This window comes from Amia ocellicauda, chromosome 4 (genome assembly GCF_036373705.1).
Source record: "Amia ocellicauda isolate fAmiCal2 chromosome 4, fAmiCal2.hap1, whole genome shotgun sequence".
Classification (NCBI taxonomy): Eukaryota; Metazoa; Chordata; class Actinopteri; order Amiiformes; family Amiidae; genus Amia; species Amia ocellicauda.
In genome coordinates, this window is record NC_089853.1 from 51882335 (window position 1) to 51908046 (window position 25712).

At 40.0% G+C, this 25712-nt stretch overlaps 1 protein-coding gene across 4 annotated transcripts; it reads right to left on the reverse strand.

Annotated features, from left to right (window-relative positions):
* Positions 1-2559: 2559 nt before the first annotated feature.
* LOC136748732 (uncharacterized) lies at positions 2560-24026 on the reverse strand. Of its 4 annotated transcripts, none has more exons than XR_010816614.1 (5): positions 11143-15209; positions 6596-6797; positions 5771-5964; positions 4182-4948; positions 2560-3900 (listed from the first exon to the last, which is right to left on the reverse strand). XR_010816614.1 is itself a non-coding variant. In XM_066702734.1 (5 exons), the coding sequence occupies exons 1-5, from the start codon at positions 23954-23956 to the stop codon at positions 4889-4891; spliced, it is 639 nt and encodes a 212-aa protein (XP_066558831.1). In that variant the 5' UTR covers positions 23957-24026; the 3' UTR covers positions 2560-4888. The 4 variants fall into 4 exon arrangements, 3 of the variants coding, with proteins under 3 accessions (XP_066558831.1, XP_066558830.1, XP_066558829.1); XM_066702734.1 differs by adding an exon at positions 23926-24026 and having other exon boundaries at positions 2560-4948; positions 11143-11294; XM_066702733.1 differs by having other exon boundaries at positions 2560-4340; positions 11143-15210.
* Positions 24027-25712: the final 1686 nt, after the last annotated feature.

The window sequence follows — 25712 nt, forward strand, 5'->3', positions numbered from 1 at the left end:
TTAACTCCATGCATTTGGTCCAAAAGATCTTGAAGTTACTTCTATATTTTTTTAATGTTACCAAGTTGTTTTCAGGGGAAACTTCCACAAACCTATTGGAGTGGGGTCCTTCAGGACAACGTGATAAACAGCACACTGAAGGAGTTATTTCTGAGTTACTGGTACATTTTTATTTTTGATTGTGAGGTGAATTTTTTTTCCAGACATCAGGAATAATAAACTTCAAATCCCCAGTAGTAAGAGACTTGACTTTGCTGTCCATTCTCCTTATTTTGGATTAACGTTATTCATTGGAATATGAACCTAGAAGGGCACTCAGTTCCTTAAGGTCACAGGAGATGTCAGTGTGTTTTAGCACACAGAGTCTGGTTTCTGGGTCCTGTGGTGTGGCATTTACCTTGTTTATTTGACTGTCAACTCAAGAAACCCTGAATGGTAAACTGCAGTTATAAATAAATAAATAAACATAAACGATTATTCAGACCTTCACTTTTTTTCAAGTTTGGTTATCTGAAGCTCTAAAATACAAATTACTTTTGTGAAACACAGACCCATAGTGTTTAAAATTCTATTTGTGTGACATCCCTTTGTGTCTCTGTAGATCCAAACTGTGACATAATATCATATAAATTCAAGGACAGGAACCAAGTGTAAAATAGTGGGGGAAACAAATGTGAAGTATAATGTAACACTGTTTTTGTGCACTATTTGATATTTTTACCTTAATTATTTAATCACGTTATTTCTTTACTTTCAGCGCACTTTTCTTTTATATATTCACGTGTAGTTAATTGTGAGAGTGCTAATTACTAGATTGGCTTGGGCTCTGATTGCGACTCCTACACCAGGGGTGGTACCCTCTTAAAAGGAACTTGGTTTGTATACCGCACGATCAAGAGACTGACTGAGGGAAAATAATTCGCGCAAAGAAGTGTTTTTATTGTGTTCATTAGTGATCGTGAAGAGGGCGGCATTTGTGGGGATTTTAGCAGCTTTTATTGTATCTTTGTTTTTATTATTTTATGGTGTGTATTTTATGGTTCATTTTAGGGGATTCACTATCCACAATTCTTAAAGCCGATTCCAGTGCTCTTTAGCACCCCTGCCTGTAGCGGGTCGTGGTGGTACTGCAGCCACAATCTGTAGGCAGAATTGGCTATAGAATTGAATTTGAAAATAGGCTAAAAGCATAGAGTATTAGAGGCGCCTAGAAAAAAGTAAGTGGGTTTGGGTGGTGGCTCAGTTACTCTTATAGTGACTAGCTGGATTGATAGGGTGCTTCAGAGCCTAAATGTGTGTCCCCTATATTTGACTTTTAATTTATTTTAATGGTTTTAATATTTGAATTGTTTATAACTTTTAACTGCAATCCATTGTCTTATTATTCCCTGGTGTTTTATTAAACTTGTATGGTTAAAACTTAACTTGTTAATCCAGTGCCAGATAAAAAAACAACCTGAATTAACCTAAACTGAAGGTGGTGCCATCAGTGGTGTAGTTGGCTACACAATCGTGCACCCAATAGCCCTCGCTACAATAACATAGTTAAATTAAACCCATTCAAAGAAGGAATTAAAATGATTAAATCACACAGGTCTTTCACATGTACACATTATCAGAACAGAGAACATGAACTATAATTTATTGTTGCCATGGAAACCTCTGCATCACATGCCTAGTTATTAATGCATTGCTGAGACACGTATTTTTAAATGCCATGTGTATTTTCTCCTGGGGGCCCATCTTATTTGTGCTGTTGCTATTGACATCCTAAACATAAAACACTAAGTGGGGATAAAGTATAGCAATAAATGGCTTAAAAAAGGGGCGAGAATGAGGTGGCCAGTGACAGTAGGCGTTTGTACATTTGTTTGCTTTTCATGTCTTTAAGAGGAAGAATAACACCGTCCTGCTTTTGGGCACTGCAATCAGGGAATCTCTGCTGCATACGGATGTAAAAATTAAAGTGGTGTTCATTGGCACAAAACTGAGATTAACACATTAAGTTAAAAATAACTTGCAGAAGCACAGGCCCAGAGGTTTCAGTCAGGCATATTCCTTCTTGATCCTCAAATGTGACTCAATTCACACTTCACACTCCCGGATATTCAACCCTGAATCTTACTCTAGCAAGACTGATACATTCAATTAAATGTTCCTCCAGCCTTGCTGTAGGTTTGTGTTGGGGACTCATACCCTGTTTCTGCACAACCACAACCATTTGTGAACGTTTTTTGGCAGGTGCTGACGATGTGCCAATTTTGGAGAGGTCAGGGGTCGACCAGGGAGGAGTGGCGGTGTGGGGGGCAACTTGACCAAAGCAGCATTGGCTTGTGCCCCTCTGCATGTCCCTGATGATAGCCCTGCAATACAAAAAGGCTGATTATCATTATTATTATTTCTCACGATTAACATGATTCTAGGTTGCTTTTTGCTGGTAAGTTTCTATTCGCCACATTCCCAATAACACACAGGAAAGGAAAAGCTGCATTGTTTTCCATCCCGCTCCCCCTCCTCCCCTAAACAGACCAGACTGCAAAACTGGAAATAATCAATCAATCAATTCAATCAATTTTTATTTGTATAGCGCCCTTCGCAGGGTAGCCACAGAGTGCTTTACAGACTGGTAAACATACAACAAACATACAGCAAAATAAAAAACATAAATACAATAAAATAAAATATAGACCTGTAAACATTTTACATGATCTAGAATAAAGTGAGTGAACATTTAAGTAAATAAACCATTTAGGCACAGAGGAGAGAAAAACAAAAAAACTCCTATGGATGGCATGTAGGAGAAAATGAATCTCTGTGGGTCCACGGCTTAGGGCCTAGGCCTAATGGTTGCCTCCCCTCCAGGCAGTATATATAATCTTCGGTGTGAGGTTGCTGTTGCAGACCCACAGGGCAGCATTCCAAGAGTAACACAACACACTACTTACTCAGCAAAATTAAACAGATTTAGCTATATTACTTGTCCCAAAACTCAGAAATCAGAGGGACATTACAGATGGGCAAAGAGATTCAGATTCTACTACTATACAACAATAGCTACTACATGTAATACATTATGTAGCTTTCATATATTATGTAACTTCCAAAATTAAATGCCAAAACTTCCCATTTTTACATTGCTCGCCCAGGTTCTGCTTATTTGTTTTTGCTAATTGCTAATTGGTTTAGCTAGTGCAAGTGGGGCATCTTGTGGACACTAAAGGTAATGCAACATCTCAAATGCTGCTGAACAAATATTTCAACTACGTTAAAACATGTTTTCAGAAACTACGTCTCATGTACTCAAATCTAACAGAAATCCAATTTCCAGAAGCTGCACAGAAATCCTGCAAAATGAAACACAGCAAGGAAAAGCATGTACTCTCTGCTCAAATTGAAACTGCATCCAAATGAGACACACAATCAAATTAATTGAACTTAGTGACAAACAATATCACATATTTAAAACACTAATATTAGAACCTATTTCAGTGTAAATACTAAGATTTTGTTATATATTGTTTGTATGTACTCAAACAAGAAAGGACAACCTTGATAAAAAAAGTTTTATATTTCCACGATTCCATACATTTCAAACAGCATGTTGTAAGAAAACATACTGTAAACATGCAGACATATTACTGTGTTAGATCAATTGTAGATTTATTAGATAAATTGTAGATTATAGATCAAGAAACTTTCAAAATTCTGGTCCAGCAACAGATGTTCACCAACATCACAGGTGATGTTCTCCTTGGACAGACAGCGGGAGAAATGTTGTTTATCAAGGCACATCAACCGCTGACAGGTCTCCACAGGCCTCCACCATTGCCTGGAGAAAGGCCATTTACCCATGGGGTTTGCAATTGTACACCTTCTACTGCCATGCTGACAAAAAGTCCTCTATGGGGAATAGGGAGGGAGATAGAGAAGTGTAAACCTGAGATGGTCAAGGAACCAGTGGTGGACCTGAGCAGCCCGATGGAAGCTCATGTTGCCCCAAATGAGAACATACATGTGCTGCTCAGGATCCCCTGGCCTTCTCTGCTCTTGCTGAAAAATATGGTTATATAGTGTGTTCAGGAAATTAAGAAGATGGGTAGTGTGGCCCAAGGGTGGCATGGCGGTGGATATGGTGACATTGTAGTTAACTTCCATTGTTCTCCAAACACAGGAGTACTCACCTGTATGTTGTGTTTTGCCAAATGTGTGTCATTGATGTACAATCAAACATTCTGAGTTTGTCAAAACACAATTCAGTCTGTTTATTTGCTCTTCATTTGCTTGTGTTTTTTCAACTGACTCCTGGTAAGGTGCTACACCCAGACATAAATGCTTTAGGTCTGTAAAAGAAATGATTAGTCCTCAATTGAGCCCAATTACTTTCTGAAGACCTCACATTCTCAGGATGCTGGCTACTATGTGAATATATTTTGTCAATTTGCAAATGAATAATAAAACACACAAAATAATGTCCTACACCCTCCCACCCCATTCGAAAAGGATACAGATATATACATACACACACATACACACACTTATATATAACTTGTTGGACCAAGGTCCTGTGTTCCCTCTTTTTTGTGTCTTGTAAACTGCTGCTCATATCTCCTTAATTACAAAATTACAAGCCAGCATACTGATATTGCCTTGACTACCACGATTATGTGACTTTTCAACCATATTAACGGGATTTTTTTCCCCATTTGTGTGGTTGCAGTGGTGCTTAAGAGAAAAAATATTCCCCTAAAATACTTAGATATGAGTAATGAGTAAGTTGTGATCTCCTGTAGTGCCTCTAAGGAGTCTGACAGTCCTGTTGTACTTGTTCTCAGTACAGGTCACAAACACAAGCTGGCTGAGCTGAGGATCTCTTCTCACGTCCCACACTCTATCTCCAGAGCTGTCTTTGACATCTCCTTTTTCTCCACTCTATAATCTTGAAATACACCTTCACACAGACGACAAGAAAACAAACAATAGGGTCTCAAGGGAAGTTCACTTGCTTCGACTCAGCTCAAGGACACAGCAGCCAAGTAGCATTCTCAAAAACAACAGGGTCAACAGGTCATGTTGTCATGTAGGAGGCACAGTGGCCCTGCCCCCTCACAGCTCCTGCGACCCCGGTATGACCCCTCTGTGAGTTTTCATGGGGTGCCCTGGCTTCCCCCTACATCAAAAAACTAGTTGTTTAGGTTGATTAACCACTCTAAATTGCCCTGTGTGTGTGTGTTTGTGTGTGTTCTGTGTGTATGTATACTTATGTGTTTGAGTGTTTTTGTTAGTACCACCCTGCAATGGAGTGGCATTCTGTCTTGTGCCCTCTGTGTGCCAGGTAAGGCTCCAGATTACCACAACCCAATACCATCACACTACTACAGCACCCCCAACTGAGATATAACCAAAATGTCCTGCAAAGCCAGTGATGTTAATCAATTAAATAAATACAAGATGTAAAAAATTTGCTCACAAGAGATGGTCACTGTGAGTAGGGACAGTCTGATACAATGTTCTTCAGATCTGCTGCCTCAAGGGCTTTGCATTCCATCTGAGCTCTTAATTAGCTACATGAACTGAACTGACTCATGTAACATATAACCCCCTTCTTAGATCTAACACAGGCGATGAAGTAAACCCACTGGACTGTGGCCCCCCCATGTCTGGATTTGAACACTGGTCAAACAGAGCACGAAGCAGAGTTGAAATAAATTAGGCAAATAATCTGCAGGTCTGTCCACTCTGCGAAGGTAGTTGTAAACTCAGCTGAACTTACCGCTGCAAAGAAGAACGACAATACTGCTTTAACCAGGCCAAGGGCAGTGAAGCCGGATACCAGCAAAACTGCAGACACTTCGGTCATGTGAGTTCCGCAGTGCACACTGGAGTTCCTCTGCACCACCAAGGGTCCACTGGATGTCCACTCAACAGGAAGGGTGATGGTGGTGGAGACAATTTGGGTTACACACTCTGCAAAAGACAAAACATCCCCCATCAGCCCCCCAGGCAGGAAATCGTTAGGCGTTTGTTCATTTTAAACTTTTCTGTATTAATGGCTCTTAATAAATGAAATAAGTAGTCGACTGCTGGTGCTGCCCATTTCTTGAACCATCTGGATAAATGCTTGGAATTCTGGAAGGGAAATTCTGCAGGTAGGGCCCCCTGATACAGCTGGAAATGTTGTGCTTTGCGATCAGACTAATTCTACCTGATTCAGTAGTTACCCTTACACCTTATCAACTGTGGCTTTTACTGTATAAAACAGTACAGTGTTTTCCAGCAATTAAATCACTTTAAATAGTTTTTTGCAATGCTTTTACATGTCATACTATAAAACGGTTTAGTTTGTTTTGTTTTTTCAATTCTAAAAAAACGTATAATGAAATCATTTTGAACACAGGTCACCATGGAATATACCCAATAAATAAGTAATCAAAACAATACATACCACTACTACTGCTACTACTACTTAATAATAATAATAATAATAATAATAATAATAATAATAATAATAATAATAATATATTAATAATAACAATAAGACAAATAAATACATCGTCCTACATAATAATAATGATGATGATGATTTTGTTTCGCTGACCTTGCACAGTCATGGTGATTTCTGATTCTTGGTTAGGGGATCCAAGTTCAGCTGAAAGGAAACACTGGTATTTCCCAGAGTCTTCAGGCCTCACATTTGGCAGAATGAGGGCTTCCATTGGTCCAAATTCGGCCTTCCGGGAGAAGTTGAAAGGCATTATGATGTCTTTCCTCTTCCTGAGAATTCCCGACCGATTGTTCATCTGTACAAGGAGCAAATCACATCTGAGATACAAATCCAACAGTGCTTCTCAGGAACGTGTTCAGACCCAGCTTAGTCTCAGCCCCTTAAAAGCTACAGGAGTTCAAGAAAGCGAATTCCTCAAGTGTTGTGGTACATTAGCAATGACCTGCACCTTTAAAAGAAAAGAGACTCCAACTGTAGTGTAATGTTCACTGGACTCAGGCTCATCATGTATTTTAGGAATCCACATGTGGGTACAGAAAACACGACAGAAAGACACACTGCAAAGGAATGCATTTCAGGCCAAAAAAAAAAAAAAGCCTTAAAACAGCAACTTTATACAACGCATTTGTCTATAATTACTTTAAAAACATGTCACAGGAAATCCCGTTCATGTATTGAGAGGCATATTTACGGTGTCCCTTAAGTGCAAAACACAAATGCAAAAAGAAACACGCAACTGTAAATAGGAAAACAAAAAGCAGAACGCAAATGAAAAAAGAGAAACACAAATGCAAAAGGAAGAACACCAATGCAAAAAGAGAAACAAAAACAAAAAGCAGAACGCAAATGCAAAAGGAAGAACACAAATGAAAAAGATAAACACAAAAACAAAAAGGAGAACGTAAAAGCAAGAACAGAAATGAAAAAAAAAAAAAACGAGAAATACAAAAAAATATATATTTTATTACCAAATTGCGTCATCTAGAGTCCTACCAATAGAAAACGTGTCCCGCCTCTTCATCCCCCACCGCTGTTATGGGTTAGTTTATCGGGGTTAGCCCTGCTAGGGAACACGGTAGGCGCCGTGATTGGGGAGAAGACAGTCACGGGGCCAGAGGACATAAATAGGGATGCCCGGTTCCCGTCCGGAGGCGTCAGGGAAGAGTTCAGTGTGTGTAGGAGTACAGGGGAGTAGTTTGGGTAGTGTGACAGACGGTGGTTCCAGCCTGAAGATCTTGTGTTCTCAATAAAAGTTCCTGTGTGTGGTTTACCCTGCGTCCTCTCCATCATTCTTGCCGTTAGTGGCGAAGTCTAACAACGATATGGCAAACAAAAAGCCCGTATCGTTACAGTATTAAAATTTAAATGTACGTGCACACACACAGACCCACATACACATGTGCATGGCGATTGCTTTAAGAAGCACTTAAAGTAGGCTAACATCACTTTCTAACCTTTGGAATATAACATGCATCAACACTTATATTTGAAGTCGAGCGCTTCTCTCCTGCACAGAGCAGAGAACAGACGCTGAGCAATGGCAGCGCTTCTGTCCTGTGTAGCTTGCCATAAGAATGGTGGGCTTTAAAATAATGCGGCTGGCGGATGTAGAAACTGAAAAAAACCGTTTTGTTTTTCTTTTTGCATTTGTGTTTCTCTTTTTGCAATTCTGTTTCTCTTTTTGCATTTGTGTTTTGCACTTCAGGGCCACCGTACATATCTCCCCGTGCAAGTAGGAAACGTGTTGCATCCACCTTCTGCAAATGATCAGATAGGAAGTACCTGTTTAGAAACTTTTTTAACAGTTTCCTGTAACTTTAGAATGCTGTGTTGACTTTAAACATGAGTCGCCTGGGATGAGAGCACCAATTAATAAAATTATAGGCTCAAATTAGCGCCATAAGTAACGAATTCAAAATAAAAATTATTGTAAACAAAAAAATAAAGTTGAGAAAAAATTGATGATGAGAAACAAAATAAAACAATCGAATGCAAAATGTATAGAATTGTAAACAAAAATAATGACATCAAAAGCAAAAACATAATAATAAAAAAGAAAATAAAGTTAAAGCGAGAGCACTGAAGTCCCTGTCTTTGGTTGCGATGCTTACGCTCGTTTACGAGTTTTGGCACTGTTTTGTCGTGAGGACGGTCCACTACGTTTGAGTGACGGTTCTTCCTAACCCAATCAGTGAGCAAGTGAGCTGGTCTGACAGTACATGGCTTCGGAATTTAATTATAAACAAAGCATGTTTTTAATGAAAGTTATAGGCAGTCGCTTTCTACATATTACATGTGTTTATTTTATACAGCCTTTATTCCCATCTTTATCAATGGTGCCAGTGATTTTGTAGATGACTGTGCATATGTGTATGTGTGTGTGTGTGTGTCTTACCTAAACATAAACTGGGACATCACAGTGCTATTAATGAATACGTTGGCCCTCGATTTGCCTCTTGCTAAATGATGTGAGGTCCATCAGTCCGGCGCTGTGTTGTCTGAGCAGCTGAATTAAAGTGCTCATGCAGGTTAAATTAATATGAACATATTAAACATTATACTCTGCACGTAGCAGGTTAATCCAGTGTTGTATCGGGGGAGGCTATTTTGAAGAGGCCGGTGAGATCCGGTGTGGGGATTTTCCAGTTTTTTACTGGAACGCATGTTTAAGGAGTTGCTAGAATCAGCGCTGCTGTTGAAAGCGAGACATCGATCACCAAATCACACAGTCATCCGAGACCAGCCCACCCTGATCACTGATTGGGTTAGGGAGAACCGTCATTCAAACGTAGTGGACCAATGGAGAGCCATGACCTACGGCTCCCTCTAAGCTCCGCCCCCACGACAAAACCGTGCCAAAACTCGTAAACGAAAAAAAACAAAAACAAAACGAAAGCAAAGAAACTGGCGGCGAAAGCAAGGATTGCAGCATCGCAACCAAATACAGCGACTCCAATGCTCCCGTTTTAACATTATTTCCTTTCAGGTTTTTTTTTTTTTTTTGCTTTTCATGTCATTATTTTTGTTTACAATTCTATACATTTTGCTTTCGATTGTTTTATTTTTGATCTCAACATTATTTTTTTCTCAACTTTATTTGTTTTGTTTACAATATTTTTTATTTGAATTCGTTACTTATGGCGCTAACTTGCCCATAGAAAATAAACAAACAAACAAACATATAAATAAATACTTGGAATCGTGGATGGGAAATTCAGTTTCTGACATGAGCAATCAATTATTAACACGATATTAACACGTCTATTTTATTTAAGCAACAACTTGGAAAATAACGATGACAACATTTAGATCTGGATGTTATTTTACACACAAGGAAGACTGTCAAAGTGCTTTCAAATGCTAGTTACTGTTTGATGATGAATTTAGGCTTACAGACAGACAAAATACCTTTTCTAATGTGTTATGTGTGTATTCATAGTTTATTAGTGTAATATATGTTAAGATTATATTATTATTAAGTATAAAATGACAGTTTGTAAACAAAAGAGGATGAGACCTATATTTTAGAGTTTGAGGTTGTGTCTTCCGCACTACATTGTGGTTTTTTTTGCTTCTTGTGAAAACCCACAAACTACCATAAGCATAGGCAGGAAACAATGATGTGCCAAACAATATTATACTTTGAGTTCACATTCTTACACTTCATCACTGAATCTAAACTTGACTGCAGGAAATGGGCAGTCTAGCATAGAACAGTGGTTTACGTGTAGATAAATTCAGGTCACCAACCTTTTATACACAAATGCATTAAAAGCAGATGAAGAAAGTACTGATTGCTTACTCTATTTAACTGTGTTTTTCCAATTCACTTAACTTAGAAATCAGGAAAATTAAAACATGCATTAATATGATGAAAGGTGATGAAATTAAATACTGTGATATTTAACATCAAATAATACATCACTCTGCTATTTTTTCTTAGAGGGGTAGAGAATGACACCCACTGAGGTGATTAACAGTTCAAACTGAATTGCAATTGTTTGTTTCGGTGCAATGATGCATTTGGAATAAATGACAGGAAAGCGGTCACCAGGACAGAGAGGAGAGGAGTTTTTCTATGGTTCTCTCTTTTTTACCAGGTGTATCAGCTTTCATTTTATCCCTCATTTCTTCCCTCAGTACCGAATCATCAGTGCAAACTCTGAGCTTTTCTTCACTGGTACTGCTTGGGACTTTCTGTGTTTTTTTATTTATGTTTAGGTATGTTATATTATCACTGATGTGGTTTTCTACACATCATTATAGTTGAAAACCCCTGTGATTGCATTTCAATGATGTGTATGTGTTGTGTGTAGCCTGGAGCTTTGAGACTGATTAAGACTGTTTGTCTTTCATATGGATTAATTATCTTCAACAGAAATGTGTACTGTAGTCATTTACTCACAAGGATGTTTAATTTAGGCATATCCATATTCCTCTGTATGCATTATTGGACTATTAAGACCTGGCAATAGTGAGCTGAGTTCAGAGAAGAGCTCAAATGAAATTAAAACCTGAAAACACTGCAGCCTTCCAGGACCAGAGTTGTGCAGCTGTATTCTACCAAAGAAAAGTCCATAAAGCAGTTCAGTTAAGTAAGACCACAGAAATATTAAGATGCAGTAATTAAAGTCCTATACCTTGTACCACCTGTACCAGGTGATGGATCGGTAGGTCTTGGTGTTCTGGGTAGCGGAGCAGGGTAGACTGACTGTGTCATCGCAGTCTGCCTGCACAGAATGATGTCTCTCGCAAAGCAAGCACTGCAGCGCCAAGGCTACACTGAGAGCCACTGCAGGGATACAAACACAGTAACAGTCTCTCAGTCCAATTGTCCTGGAGTAAATTGAATGCACAATTTCATGGCACAGGTTTTTACATATTAACATCAGTTTCAGAAAAAACAGCTTCAGAAAAAAGAATAAACACTGAAGGGTGACACCGGTACATAAAAAGTGGGGATTTTGTGATGGTGTATTTTTTAAAGACTAGCCTTATAGGACAAAATGAATCCCTTTGAGAAGTTTTGCCTCTAGCAATAATTTCCTGGCTGTCAACTCAAAATGTCAATGCAAAATGTCTTGAAAGGACATCTTTACTGCAAAAAATAACATAATGATTTAAGCTGCCATTACAGCTGGATCTCAAGGAACTTGTATAATCTGGAACCAGAAAAGAAAATACATTAACAAAGCAAACTGGTAGATGAAAATTATACCCTTTTTGAATAATTGAAAGTAATACTGAAATGTGTTATTTTTAAGAGAAATTAAACTTAAATCAGCAGAGGTTACTCTTTTCAACACCAGTTCTGCAAACTGCAGAGAGTGATAGTCTGTTTCCTTCCTTATTATGCAATACAGAACAGAACAACAGTTCCCTTTCAAATCGAAAGACAGCCATTACCGAATGGGAAGAGCCTTCTGACCTGCCAATCTGTGAAAACATGTACTAAAGCTGCTATGATGCTACGATATGATGGATTTTTATTTGGATTTCACATACATACACAAAATAGTCCAAATTGGTGAAGTGAAATGAAAAAAACGTATTTGTTTTATACGATTCTAAAAAATAAAAAATAGAAAAGTGGTGCATGCATATGTATTCACCCCCTTTGCTATGAAGCCCCCAAATAAGATCTGGTGCAACCAATTACCTTCAGAAGTCACATAATTAGTTAAATAAAGTCCACCTGTGTGCAATCTAATTGTCACATGATCTGTCACATGATTTCAGTATATATAGGTATTTTTTTAAAGGCCCCAGAGTCCGGGACACCACCAAGGAAGCGGCACCATGAAGACCAAGGAGCTCGCCAAACAGGTCAGGGACAGAGTTGTGGAGAAATACAGATCAGGGTTGGGTTATAAAAAATATCCAAAACTTTAAACATCCCACAGAGCACCATTAAATCCATTATTAAAAAATTGAAAGAATATGGCACCACAACAAACCTGCCAAGAGAGGGCTGCCCACCAAAACTCACAGACCAGGTAAGGAGGGCATTAATCAGAGAGGCAACAAAGAGACCAAAGATAACCCTGAAGGAGCTGCAAAGCTCCACAGTGGAGATTGGAGTATCTGTCCATAGGACCACTTTGAAGGTGCTGGAGCAGTTCTGCCTTGAAGAATGGGCAAAAATCCCAGTGGCTAGATGTGCCAAGCTTATGGAGACATACCCCAAGAGACTTGCAGCTGTAATTGCTGCAAAAGTTGGCTCTACAAAGTATTGATGCCAAGGCGGGGTGAATACTTTCACAAGGCACTGTATCTTCCATGTGGAATAAATCAGTCATCTGAAGACACAATGTGTGGTTCGCACAACATGTGAGATCCTCCTTAAAAAAAGGCATCTCTATCACATGTACAGTAGTTGACATTTGCACAATCTATAAGGTTTCCAATATAGAGACAATGAAAAACCATAATTATCTCCGTTCTGGTTCATCACAAATTATTTCAGTATAGTACTCGGCTGTCGTCAGCAGCATCATATCTCCTGTGTTTACTGAATCAACTTTACATCATAGTGTAAATATTCTGTTTTTGTGTGGAGCTATCAAACTTTCAAAACAATGTGCTTATCTCTTTCCTTTTTATCTAACTTAAATATCTGAGACCAATGTCTTTAATTGTATTTTATCCATTAATGGACATTGTCTAAAAAAATTATATATATAATATATAATTTCATCGAATAAACCTTCATCTTTAATAATGGATTGCATAATTCCATCCTTATTCTAATAATTAAACATTATTATTTATATATTCCCAAAAATTAGAACCAAATTGACACTGTTCTAAGGCCAATTCTAATTGCACAATAAACTTATTATGCTATAAACATTTTTGACTAGAGCAAATATTTGTTCATTACAAAGCACTGGCTTTGTTACCACATACATTTTTAGAACTAGTTTTTCATACTATTCCCATATATAATACAATACACCATAGTAGTAGTATTCAGTGTGTAGCCACTTACAGTTACATTGAAACATTACATATCATTTCACATTTCAGTCATATAGACAAACAGCACAATTCTTTAAATCCAGTAGTCAATCTATTAAACTATGGAAAGGATAGTTAATGAAATGCCCATAGTCCCACCAGACTCTGTATCCTTCAGTTGCGCTTAGATTTAAAAGAGGTTGGAGTTTTATGAGTATTCATGTTTCCTTTTAATCTATTTCCATAATTATTTGTTTGCATACACAGCAATTCCCTTTTCAATGTATTGTCCTTTTCTGAGATTTCTTCAGGCCTTTCTCCAATTTTCTTGAAAGATAAAATTGTTATTTTCAGCAGAGAAATTCATTGTTAATGCTCTGTTCATCTATTCCTGGGCATCACCACCCTCCTGTTGGAATCAGCAGAGTTAGTTTCTTTATTACTTTTACCAGAGTATGGTAAGCATAGTATGCTTCCACCATCTCCCTCCCTCCAGTCCATCCACGTATCAGTGGTCATGAGGACGGTATCTGGGCCGCACTACTAAGAGTGGAGGCCAATGCGAGAGGGGAGAATATGCACTTTGATGTGTCATGGCATGTGGGTAGGGAACCTGTGGAATAAATGTGAGAGATATTCATTGTTGTCGGTTCCTGTGAAGACAGATAATAGTAGTTATTTCTCCATTAATCTGTATCAGCATCAATATTATTAGCATTAGTAATGTAACTATTCTTATTTATTTCTGGACATTACTGTTGGTTGACACTTCTGCTCTGTTTGTAGTAGAACACTTGCATTTACTTATAAGGCAGCTCTCTTATCTCTCTATCAGTCTTTTAAACATTTTTTTCTTCTTTGAGAGTGCTGTCTGACAGGTGTGCAGGGGAAGCTCAGACCACAGACAATTTCACACCCCTACAGCTGTCATCCCAACAGCTGTTCTTTCTCCTATTTCTAATTTCTTATTAGAAATGAATTCAGGTCCCAGGTACCTCAGGAAAGCACATTTTCAAGAAATATGTCCAGTCAATTATTTCCTAAACAAAGAGCCTGCATGGGCACTAAGACTATGTCTGCCTGCGTGACTCATAGGCACTCAGTGTATTTAGGGAATTCTGGGATTTCAAAACTCTTCATTGTGGAACTTATGACCACATTTCTAATTTTCTGGATCACCTGGTTATGTATTTATGCAGGAACTCTCAGCACTAGGAAACCTTCACCAAATTATTACAGTCTCCTTGTATTCCTTTTTCTAAAATTTGCTCTAATTAAATTTTCAACATTTTATTTTTATTTCTGCTTTGTAAAACCTATTCTAATAGTATTTTTTTATTTTTCCTATAAATTATTCAATATTAATGTAGTTCACTTATTCAATGCTTGTAATTTTATATTTCTATAGCATCCTTAAAATTCTTACCCTTTCGCTACTTCACTCATCTTAAATCCAAGGTCTAATTTAAACTTTTATTTCAGGTATTTTATGCTAGGCACCAATAACCAAACATTTTCTGAAAGTAAGACTATAATATGTCACTATTCTGTTTACATTCTCCTGCCTGGATTTTACATCAGGCAGTCTTGTCTCATATTTTCTGTTTTCACAGGCTGTCAGGGCTGCACCGTCTCTGCTCGTTGCTGGCTCATGTAGAATCTATCCTTTCGTTTCCTTTAATTTGATTTTACAGAATTTGTCCATAATATGATTAACAAACAAATCCTTGTCCTTCTGAGTCTTAGATGACACCATGGCTATTTATTTATTCTTATTGTTTATTAATTGATCTATTTATTTAATGTTTATTTGTATTACTTTTTAATATATTATTTCTTTCTTATTTCTGATGCCTTATTTCTGAGGCACTCTGTATAAAGTTAAATGTTTAGATTCTCATTAATCTGTTAAAACATAAATAACTGCATAATTTTAAATATAATTCTGAAATTATTGGTTACTTCCTTTCTAAGTCTTATTCTGGGCTATGCACAATATTAAAAATACAATACATACAAAACATAGACATTTACCTTACATAACCTTCAGACTATACATATACATAAACACACAAAGCACCTACAGATTGATATCCAAAAGATCATTCAGATATCAGATTTGTGGTGTTTTGTTGACCCTGCAGTGTCTCAAACAGCCCTTATCATTTATTTATTTATTTATGAAGCTTCTTTTTATTTTGAATAAAATGTAAAATAATCTCTCTCAATTATTTCACTACTTCTGTGTTTTCTTGATCCATAGTGATCAATTTCTTCTCTAAATTCTTATTATTCTGACAAATAATTCTGGAAACTTTGTTGGTGTTATCTTGTTTTCCTTGATTCCACTACTCTCTATGTTACCTGTAAGTCCAGTCAGGATCCCAATTAGCCTTTTTCATTTGAAGCTTAACATTTTTAAACTTGTCTTGAAGGTATTCATATACAGACATGTCCTCGGACACCATTATGTCAATCCTATCTTTTGCCAGTGATGGGGCTAATCGTTGGTGTTACAGTACCTCAGGTTCAGTTTGGCTATTGACCGCCACTAGCACTGGCCTTAGCATACAAGGATTTCCTTGCATACCATAGTGCTCAGTAGGCATTGCCATGCCATTCAGTTCCCTTGGCATCAATCCCCTCAGATCTCTCTTAACCTGGAGATCTCCTCACTGAGAACCTCCGCTGAACAGTCACTGTTGGGGTAAAATTACTTTCCAGTAAGATACTAGTTAAAACTTGCTCTTATAAGGGTTTCCTTGTTCTTATTAGGATTTCTCTGCTCAGACTTATCTGTGTGGCAGATAGAGATAATTTCTACTGCCGTAGACATTCTTTAGTTAACGAACCAAAACTATATAACATGTTCTTATCAGTATAGTGTGTGCTGTGTCCTTGGTACCAGTGCTTCCATGTCTGGATGAAATATTGTTTCCCCAATTAGAAAGAATACCTTATAAATTATTGCTTCCCGTGTCTCGGAACTTCCCCGGGACATATGCCAAGAAAATATCATCCAGGTTCGGGATGAACCTCCTTTGAAATATTGCTTGTAGATGTATAAAAGGCTGTGTGAAACGTTCAATAAACGAAGATAAACGAACAGACATTGTGTCAGTGACTTTACTTCCCGGGCCTGTCTCCTGTTGAAAAGCCTCATCTGTTACTGGAAGAGCTCACTGGGGTGCCTGATTTACTGGGACCCGAAGGGTTGCTTCAACTGAAGTATTGTACCTTAACAGTCACTAACACTCAAACTGACCTCCCACTCTGGAGGTCTCTGTAGGTGGTTTCTGGTCAATGAAACCTACCACATACAGTCTTAACACACATAACAAACAAACTGTACAGTCACACATTTACCCATTATTCTCTGTACCTCTCCTTCACAGGTTCAATTTTTAAATTACACTCTGAGAGCCTCGAAAGACCATATTTAAATATACAGGGTGGTAGAATAAAAACATTCACCCATTTTGGTCCCGGGAATGGAGGCAAGTTCAGATCCTGTTCGTGACGCCAACTGAAGATCCCAGTAAAGAATTTAAGTCTTGAAGCACAGAGGATAATTTATTTATTTAACACGCTCGACCTGGAAGGCCCCGACATGGAAGCTCTCCAACAGAGTGGAGTCTCTCCGAGCAACAAAATTTGACAGCCTTTATACAAAGCATGTAGTGGTTCTGTGGGCAGGGTCTAGTCACATGCTTCCAAGAAGTGTTGCTTTGAGGTCAGGTCACTGACCTTTGGAATGTTTGTGGTTGTCTTCCTGGGGGAAGGTGCAAGAGGTCCAATCCCACGGTCATCATTAGCAACTGTCAATCAATCATTATCAAAGACAGCTCCTGCCTGTCTAGTAATACAACAAATCTACGAACAGATAGTAAGCAAACTGTAACCTAACATCTTGTCTGCACTTATCAACTTTTACAGTCCAGGATGTAAGATCTCATATATTGTGTAAATTGGAATTTGTAAAATGTATTATGCTTTGAATTGCACTATTATGTGAATTGGAATTTGTAATATGTTATGCCTTGTACTGCACTGTATTTTTGCGTTCTTTGTATTGCACTTATATTTTGTAAGTTGCCCTGGATAAGGGCGTCTGCTAATAAATAAATAAATAATAAACAGAAGTGGAGAGAGGAATTTCTAGAAGGTATGCCCTGAACAACTGACTTAGTGGCAGTCGCTAGCTCGATAAATCTAATTTGCTCGGTCTGCATATTATTATTAATATAAAACATTGTACAGTTTATATAAAATATTATACTGGCTCTTCAGAGGCCCTGTGCCCCAACAAGCAGTGCCGCACCACAGACCTAATGCTGAAAAAAGCTTACACGGCCGGGTGGCAACGAGAGCGCCCCTCAGTGGCAGATGCAGAGGAAATGAAACTAACGGCTGCCTATATGACAGACCTCCTCAGAGAAGAAGGGAAAGCAATGAGCAGGTCTTTGGTTGCAATGGTTGTGGCTCGGCGACATCTCTGGCTGACACAGGCCAAGCTGCAGGATGCCGAGAAGTCTATGTTACCCCCCGCCACCCAGTAGCGCTGACCACTACTGTCGGATGCCCCAAAAGAGCGAGAGCTCTGTCGCAGGAAATCTCTGTGATGCGGGAAAAACTAGTGATATTACTACTTGCCGCAGAGGCCTACAGAGCAGGGTTCTAGTTGGGATATTTCCTAGTGCCAAAGAAGGACGGAGGCTTCAGCCCCATTCTCGATCTGAGGGGCCTCAACATGTTTCTGACGAAAATAAACTTCCGCATGTTGACTGTGCAGCGTATCATTCGACCTCAGGGATTCCTACTTCCACGTCCCCATTCTCCCAGCGCACAGGAAATACCTGCGCTTCGCCTTGCAGGGCCATACGTACGAGTTCTGTGTGCTTTGGTTCCGTGTACAATCTCCGATTGATAAAGGCAATACACTTGCCAGGTGTGTCCAACACGGCAGCGGACATTCTCTCCCAGGGAGGTCTGGACAGCTCAGAATAGAAATTGAATCCTCAAGTGGTGGAACAGATCTGGTAGAAGCTGGGACGAACTCGGGATGACCTCTTCGCTACACAAGCGATGACCCACTGCCCTCTATGGTTCTCACTGGAGACAAGGAGGGGGGCCCCACTGCCACTTCTTCCACTAACACTGGAAAGGATTCACCAGGAAGGAGCCCAAGTCTTCCTGATCCAAGCCTGGCACTTGGAATTAGTTCTACAAGGGCTAAGCGGAGCTCCCTTTGAGCCCATTTCCACAACTGAGCTCAGTTTTCTCTCGTTCAAGGTGGCATTCCTTGTAGCAATAACCCCCAACCCACACTGGGCATTATAAGCAGCTTGCATTCAGGCACCGTGAGGCTCTGCTGCACTTGCCATGATGGGATTGGGGCTTAAATCAGGTGTCAGGACTTGCGACAGCTCTGGTATAATCTTTCCATTCGGTAATGGCTGTCTTTCAGTTTGAAAGGGAACGATAGGTTATTATCATAACCACGGTTCCCTGAAAAAGAAAGACAGCCATTATGATAATAACCTATCATTATTAATACAATGTGCCATTTTGGACTGGAAAAAAATTATTTGGACTTCTTCTGTTTTCAGTTTTGTTCCTGTAAACCTAGATTACTTTTAGTCTACTGGGTCATACGATGACGATACTCTTTTGCAACAAGCCTTTCAAACAAAGAAAACTCCTGGATTTCCACAGGGGCATATTTAGGACTTCTGAAAGAAGAACACATTCATACCAATTTCATTTTGACTCTTTAGAGGTCTATCTACATGAAAATACATGTAACAACTGGCTGTAAGATTCATTTCATATATGTATGACCATCATCATTATTTTAATCAGCCTTTGATTCACTGCTGAATGAAGGTGTCGCAGTCTCAAGGACCGCAGCGCACGGGAAAAGGGGACCCAGGTGCAGAACTTGTGGAGGTGGTGAATCAGGGCTAGGCAAGGACGTGGTCGAGGTCACAGGCAATGGTCATAAAGGAGCGAGGAGACAAGGCTTGGAATCGCAGGAGTACTGACAAAACTTCGCCCCAAGTGAGGGCAGTGAGGGGTTTAAAAAGGGGAGCAGGAACTGGGAAGGCAGGTGCAAGGCCAATGGAAGCAGAGGTAAGGAACAAGCATGCACATGGGTGAGAAGAATGTTAATGAAATGATAGATTAGAAGAGAACAGTGAGGGGAAAGGAAAAACAGGGAAACAGTGGCCTCTAGAGGTGATAGAGGGTACAAACTGGGAACCATGAAAGAACCCCCGCCTCCACGATCGGCGCAGCTGAAACGGGCCGGACATGATGGAGATGGCCACGGGGCCGAGGAGCAGGCGTAGAAGGAGTGGCAGAAGGAAAGTTGGGGGGTCTAGGAGGTGGCCACAAGGCAGGGTCAGGAGGTCTGAGAGGCAACCACAGAACAGAGGCAGGGTCAGGAGGTCTGGGAGACGGCCATAGGACTGAGGCAGGGTCCGGAGGTTCTGGAGATTCCTGGGCCACCAAGTCAGCCAGGCCTGCATCGCTACCTAGGAGGACAAAGTGGAGGCTGTGAGAGACTGGCCCCCCCCTGCCAATCTCCGCCAGTTGCGGGCTTTTCTCGGCCTCGCCTCCTACTACAGGCGGTTTGTCCCCCGGTTTGCTACAGTCGCTGCCCCCCTTCACAGTCAGTCCCGCAAAGGCGCCCCCTTTGAATGGACAGCCACCCGCCAAGAGGCCTTCGACGCCCTTAAGAAAGCCCTCTGCACTGCCCCTGTCCTGACTGCATCTGATCCCCAGAGACCCTTCGTCCTCGACACGGACGCCAGTGATGACGCCATCGGAGGGGTGCTGGCTCAGGAGACGCTGGAAGGTGAGAGGGTGGTGGCATACTTCAGCAGGACGCTCAGCAAAGCCGAACGCAACTACTGCGTCACCCGCCAGGAGCTGCTTGCTGTGGTGGAGACCATCCGTCATTTCCACCATTACCTGTGTGGGTTGCCATTCACCATTAGGACATACCACGCAGCGCTACGCTGGCTTATGTCTTTCAGGGAGCCTGAGGGGCAGGTGGCGCGCTGGATTGAGAAGCTACAGACCTTCCAATACACTATCCAGCACCGGAAGGAAGCGGCTCATCTGAACGCCGCCAGCCTGTCCCGAAGACCCTGCATGCTGATCCTTGTGCTGGCTGTACACGGAGGGAGGCTCGGGAGCAGGAGCTGACGAGGGAGGTGACACTCACATGCTGGGTCCTACTTTCGCCATCGGGGCCTGATTGGCAGGCCCGCCAGGAACAGGACCCTGAGCTCAGAGAGGTCCGACGATGGGTGGCCAGCGCTCGCCGACCCAGCTGGGAAGAGGTCGTCGCAGGGACGGTTAGCCTACGGAGCCTGTGGTCCCAGTGGCTGGGATTGGCTCTGCATGAGGGAGTGCTGAGATGCAGGTGGGTGGAGCCAGCCACCGGGGAGGAACGGTGGCAGGTTGTGGTCCCAGAGGCCTTCCGGGAGGAGGTGCTTGCGGCCCACCATGGCACCCAAGGGGACGGCCACTTCGGAGTGACCAAGACACTCCGCTGCCTGCGACAGGCCTTTTACTGGGGACAGTGTCGGCGGGATGTCACGCACCCCTCTCCAACAGCACATGGTCGGAGCACCCATGGACCGGGTGGCGGTGGATGTGCTGGGCCCCTTCCCACGCTCAGCCCAGGGCAACAGATATGTGCTGGTGGCCCTCGACTATTTCACTAAATGGCCTGAGGCTTACGCCCTTCCAGACCAGGAGGCCGAGATGGTGGCCGACACCCTGGTGGAGGGGTTCTTTAGCAGATTTGGAGTCCCCATGCAGCTCCATTCGGACCAGGGAAGAAACTTCCGAGTCCCGGGTGTTAAAGGAGCTGTGCAACTGCCTGGACATTCAGAAGACCAGAACCACCCCGCTGCACCCCCAGAGTGATGGCCTCGTCGAGAGGTTCAATTGCACCCTTGGAGCTCAACTGGCCCTGGTGGTGGCAGCGGACCAGAAAGACTGGGACCTCCATCTGCCCCGGGTCCTCCTGGCCTGTCGCACAGCCGTACAAGAGTCCACGGCCTGCACCCCAGCACTCCTCATGCTGGGACTGGAACTGCGGACCCCCACGGCTATCAAATTTGGACAAACCCCAGACGCACCAACGGCCGACGCCAGACCTGAGTACGCCCGAAAGCTGCAGGACCGGCTCGAGATGGCCCACCAGTTCGCTAGCTAGCAGTTGGAGGCTGGTGGTTGGGGAGGTGGTGTACCGGGTTCGCCTCCCCCCCCAAGGCAAGGCGGTGGTTTTGCTCCGGGACCGCCTTGCTCCCTATCGCGGCCGGGCCCGCCCCAGCTTCCTGGACCCTCCACGTGCTGACCCTCGGCCCACACCCTTTCCCCTTCGTCCATTCCCTGTTGCCCCTTGTATCTCCTATGCCGCCCCTTCTCCACCCTCTGTTGCCCTTGACCTCTCCCCAGTGGCCCCATCCCCTGAACTTCCCTCCTCTGCCCCTGCTTCCTTTGTCCTTTTATAACAATTACTAACAAAAATATTTAAAATCTGATGTGTGTCAACCAAATCCTAAACATAGGAAGATAGCTATAAAATGCATCATAATGCGTGTGAAAAGCCTAGAACATATATGTTTCAATAGTTATCCACTATATATGCTATACAATGTTTTAAACCTGTTATGTGCATGGTCAAATTACACTATTAACCTGATCATTTACACACTTTACAGCAAAAAATCATACAGGGATATTGTCTCTTGTATTATGGTGTTATCTCATATATATATATATATATATAGATAGATAGATAGATAGATAGATAGATAGATGGATAGATATTTAAACTTTTGATCTCATTAATTTAGTTACACAACATACGAGCAGAAGAGAAAACCTGGCTGCAGTCATTGGAGTATCAGGTTTGATATTATTCATCCTGTGAGATTTATTGAGCAATGGAAACCCAAACAAGCGGCAAAGAAAGCTTGAAACACACTAGTTGCTCATAAAAAATGTGAAAGGAGAAAAGATACCTTTCACATTTCTACATACATCTTATAAATAAAACCATATCAAGGTATGAAAGTCCTCTGGACCAAACATACTCTCACAACCTGATAGCAAACATATAATGATATGTAAGTTTCTGCCACTATGACCACAAAATCAAAGCTTATTAATTACATTACAGGACAAACTTGAAAAGGATACATATCATAGTGACTGTGGACAAGGCACCATTAACAACTTAAGATGTATTAGCTAGTCTGCCAATAAATACATAATAATAATAATAATAATAATAATAATAATAATAATAATAATAATAATAATAATAATGTATCTGTATACCAGATTCATATCTTCACTTTTTAAACTGATGTGTTCTACTCACAGTGAATACTGACATTTGTGTACTTTTTTTTTGCACACTATATATGATGCTGTCCGTCCTCTCTCTCTCTCTCTCTCTCTCTCTATATATATATATATATATATATATATATATATATATAATGAGAACAAAATTAAAGTGTGAGGTCTTAAATTACACACAGTAATGTGAATTAAGGTAAAACCAAAAATGGAAAGGATTTATTTAATCTCGCTTGTTGTTAGAGAATATGTTTTAATCGTTATAATTTTCCAAATGTAAATTCTGACTATCAAATAATCTTTCATTTGAAGTATAGTACGCAGCTTTCACAAATGTCAGTTTTACGGGAGTGCTGATTTATATTTTCATGTAACAATTTTCAAAATAACTTTTAGTGGTTAAAAAATTCTGAATAGCAGGTTACATTCATCAAGATGCAGGAAACCACATTTACAAAAACAAATATCAAACTATTTTCACAATATGAACTGGATAAGAAAAAAGCAAACATAAGGTACAATCAAGTCTAGTTTTTTGTCACGGATTCCATTGGAAATCTTGACTACACAGCTTCTGCCTAAACAAGACATGGGGCAAGGGAACACTCCAAGTTCAGAAATCAATGTTAAATGTTCCATTAATTTTTTGATCAGTATATTAAATTACAAATCTATACATAGTAGCGGTTACATGTATGATTAGAAGAAAGTGGCATCTTATTAAAAATGAAGCCGCAACTGAATACAGTGTTGTAGTTGTCTATTAGCGGGTGTGTCAATGTTTTAATTAAATACGGACCATGGTCTATAAAATGTCAAGAAATCAATTAAATTTCAGCACAGTTCACGTTTCAATAAAAAGAAGAATAATTTGTCATATTTATTACACTGTTGGGCTGCACCCCTGCTAACACACAACGTTGCCACAACGTTGTGTGTTAGCTGGGCATTAAACAGTTATATCTAAGGAAGGAAAAAAAACAAAACACAGACAAAGCTTTAAACTTAGCATAATTCATTGTTAATTTATTAATTATTAATGTATATACATTTTACGTATACGTGTGAATACTCACCCCAGTAACACAGTGACAGTGTTGAACTCATTTGAACAGCGAGGACACGACCTCCTATACTTCTGATGGTCAAACAGATACTCTGTTGAAAAGTTCACTTGCATTTTCGTAACCATACCTCCCAATGTGACACCTCAGCTTTAGGTTTCGATTCTCCTTCAAACATGTAGTGTTTCGTCTATAACAATTAGCTTTAAATTAATGGTGTAAAGGCAATTGATTATCAAAGTTTATTATTAATAACACATTGGTATAATGAAAACCTTTTCTGTGTTTCCAAGGTCACCGGGGAATCAGGAATCATCATATTCGGCAAATGAAGTGAATGCAAGCAATACAACTCGGCGTAAAAAAAAAAAAAAAAAACCTTTGTAAATACTTTTTAATTTATTAAATAACTATGTTAATATGTGTGCCGCTGCAACAATTGTTTGATGCCGTATAACCTGCAAACATAAATATACACCCTGGCAGTTCTGCTTATAAATAGTTTGTTATTCTGTCCTATTGCACTTCAAAATGAAGACAACCTCATAGTGCACTTGTTTGCAAGCTGTGAAAGTTAAAACGGGAACAATATTAACGTGAGTTTCAACAAAAGTTTTTAGGTTTAAAAGATTTTGGTAAGTGTAATGTTTTTTGTTGTTGTTGTTGTTTGGGATCAGAATGTATTTCATTCTTAGGCACTTAATATTGGTGAGATATGCCATTTAAAAAATGTAAATAATAGGCTACATAAGGATACATAAAAAGATGCATTGTACAAATTATCCAAAAGCAAATCTAATAATAGTCAAGAAGAAGAAGAAAACCTTTAATTGAGGAAATATACGCTGTTTGTGTAATGCTTCCACTTGCAATATATAAATAGGGTCGAGGAAGTTTCTCACACCAATACAGCCATAACCTCATTGGTTTAATTAAACCACATAATGGAATGGATACATTTAGGAGCCATAATCTCAAAATAAGCTCTAGGCTACAAGTCTCCGAGTAAAAGTGCCATTTAAATGTGAAGGGAAAATAACTAAACTAATTATACAAATAAATCAAGAAACATGGCATTTATTGGTAACATTTTAGAATAATGGGTGGCGAACCTTAATTATTTAATGTGTGAATCCCTTAAGAATAATTTATGAATGCCTCATGAACTTCCACTGAGTTCTGATGTTGACCACATGTATACACCATTACTCCAACGCTAGTCTGTAACCTTGTGTGACTAACAGCAGAACTCAGATGAAGTACATAAAGTATTAATGTTGTAGTTCTGTGGCGTTTATAGATCAATTCTATAAGAATGAATAGCAGTTACACAATCTTAAATATATTGTCTTTGTTACATATTATTTTGAAATGTGTTACTTTCCATGTTCTCTTTGTTTTATTATATAATAGTGTGTATTTTACATTTTCCATTTGTAAACATGACCGTTTACAAAGCCCTTTAATGCACCACAATATTATAACTATCCATCAACAGGCAGACAGCAGCACTAATACCTTATTTAATCAACTGTAAAATGTTATGATATATGACTTAGGGAGGTATGTATGAAGCACACACATATACCGGTGGTGTAAATAAAATATTGAAATAATAATAACAGACTAAGAGGGTTACTTTTGCAAAGAAGGATTGAATAAATTTTGATTGAAGAAAGCCATTTAAAAATATAAGCTTTCCAATGTCACTTGACCTTTACTGCATGACTAGCAAGCACTGGGCAAACTGACATAGGTGTTAAATGGTTCTGGTAACTCCTCCTCCCCCCCAACCCCCA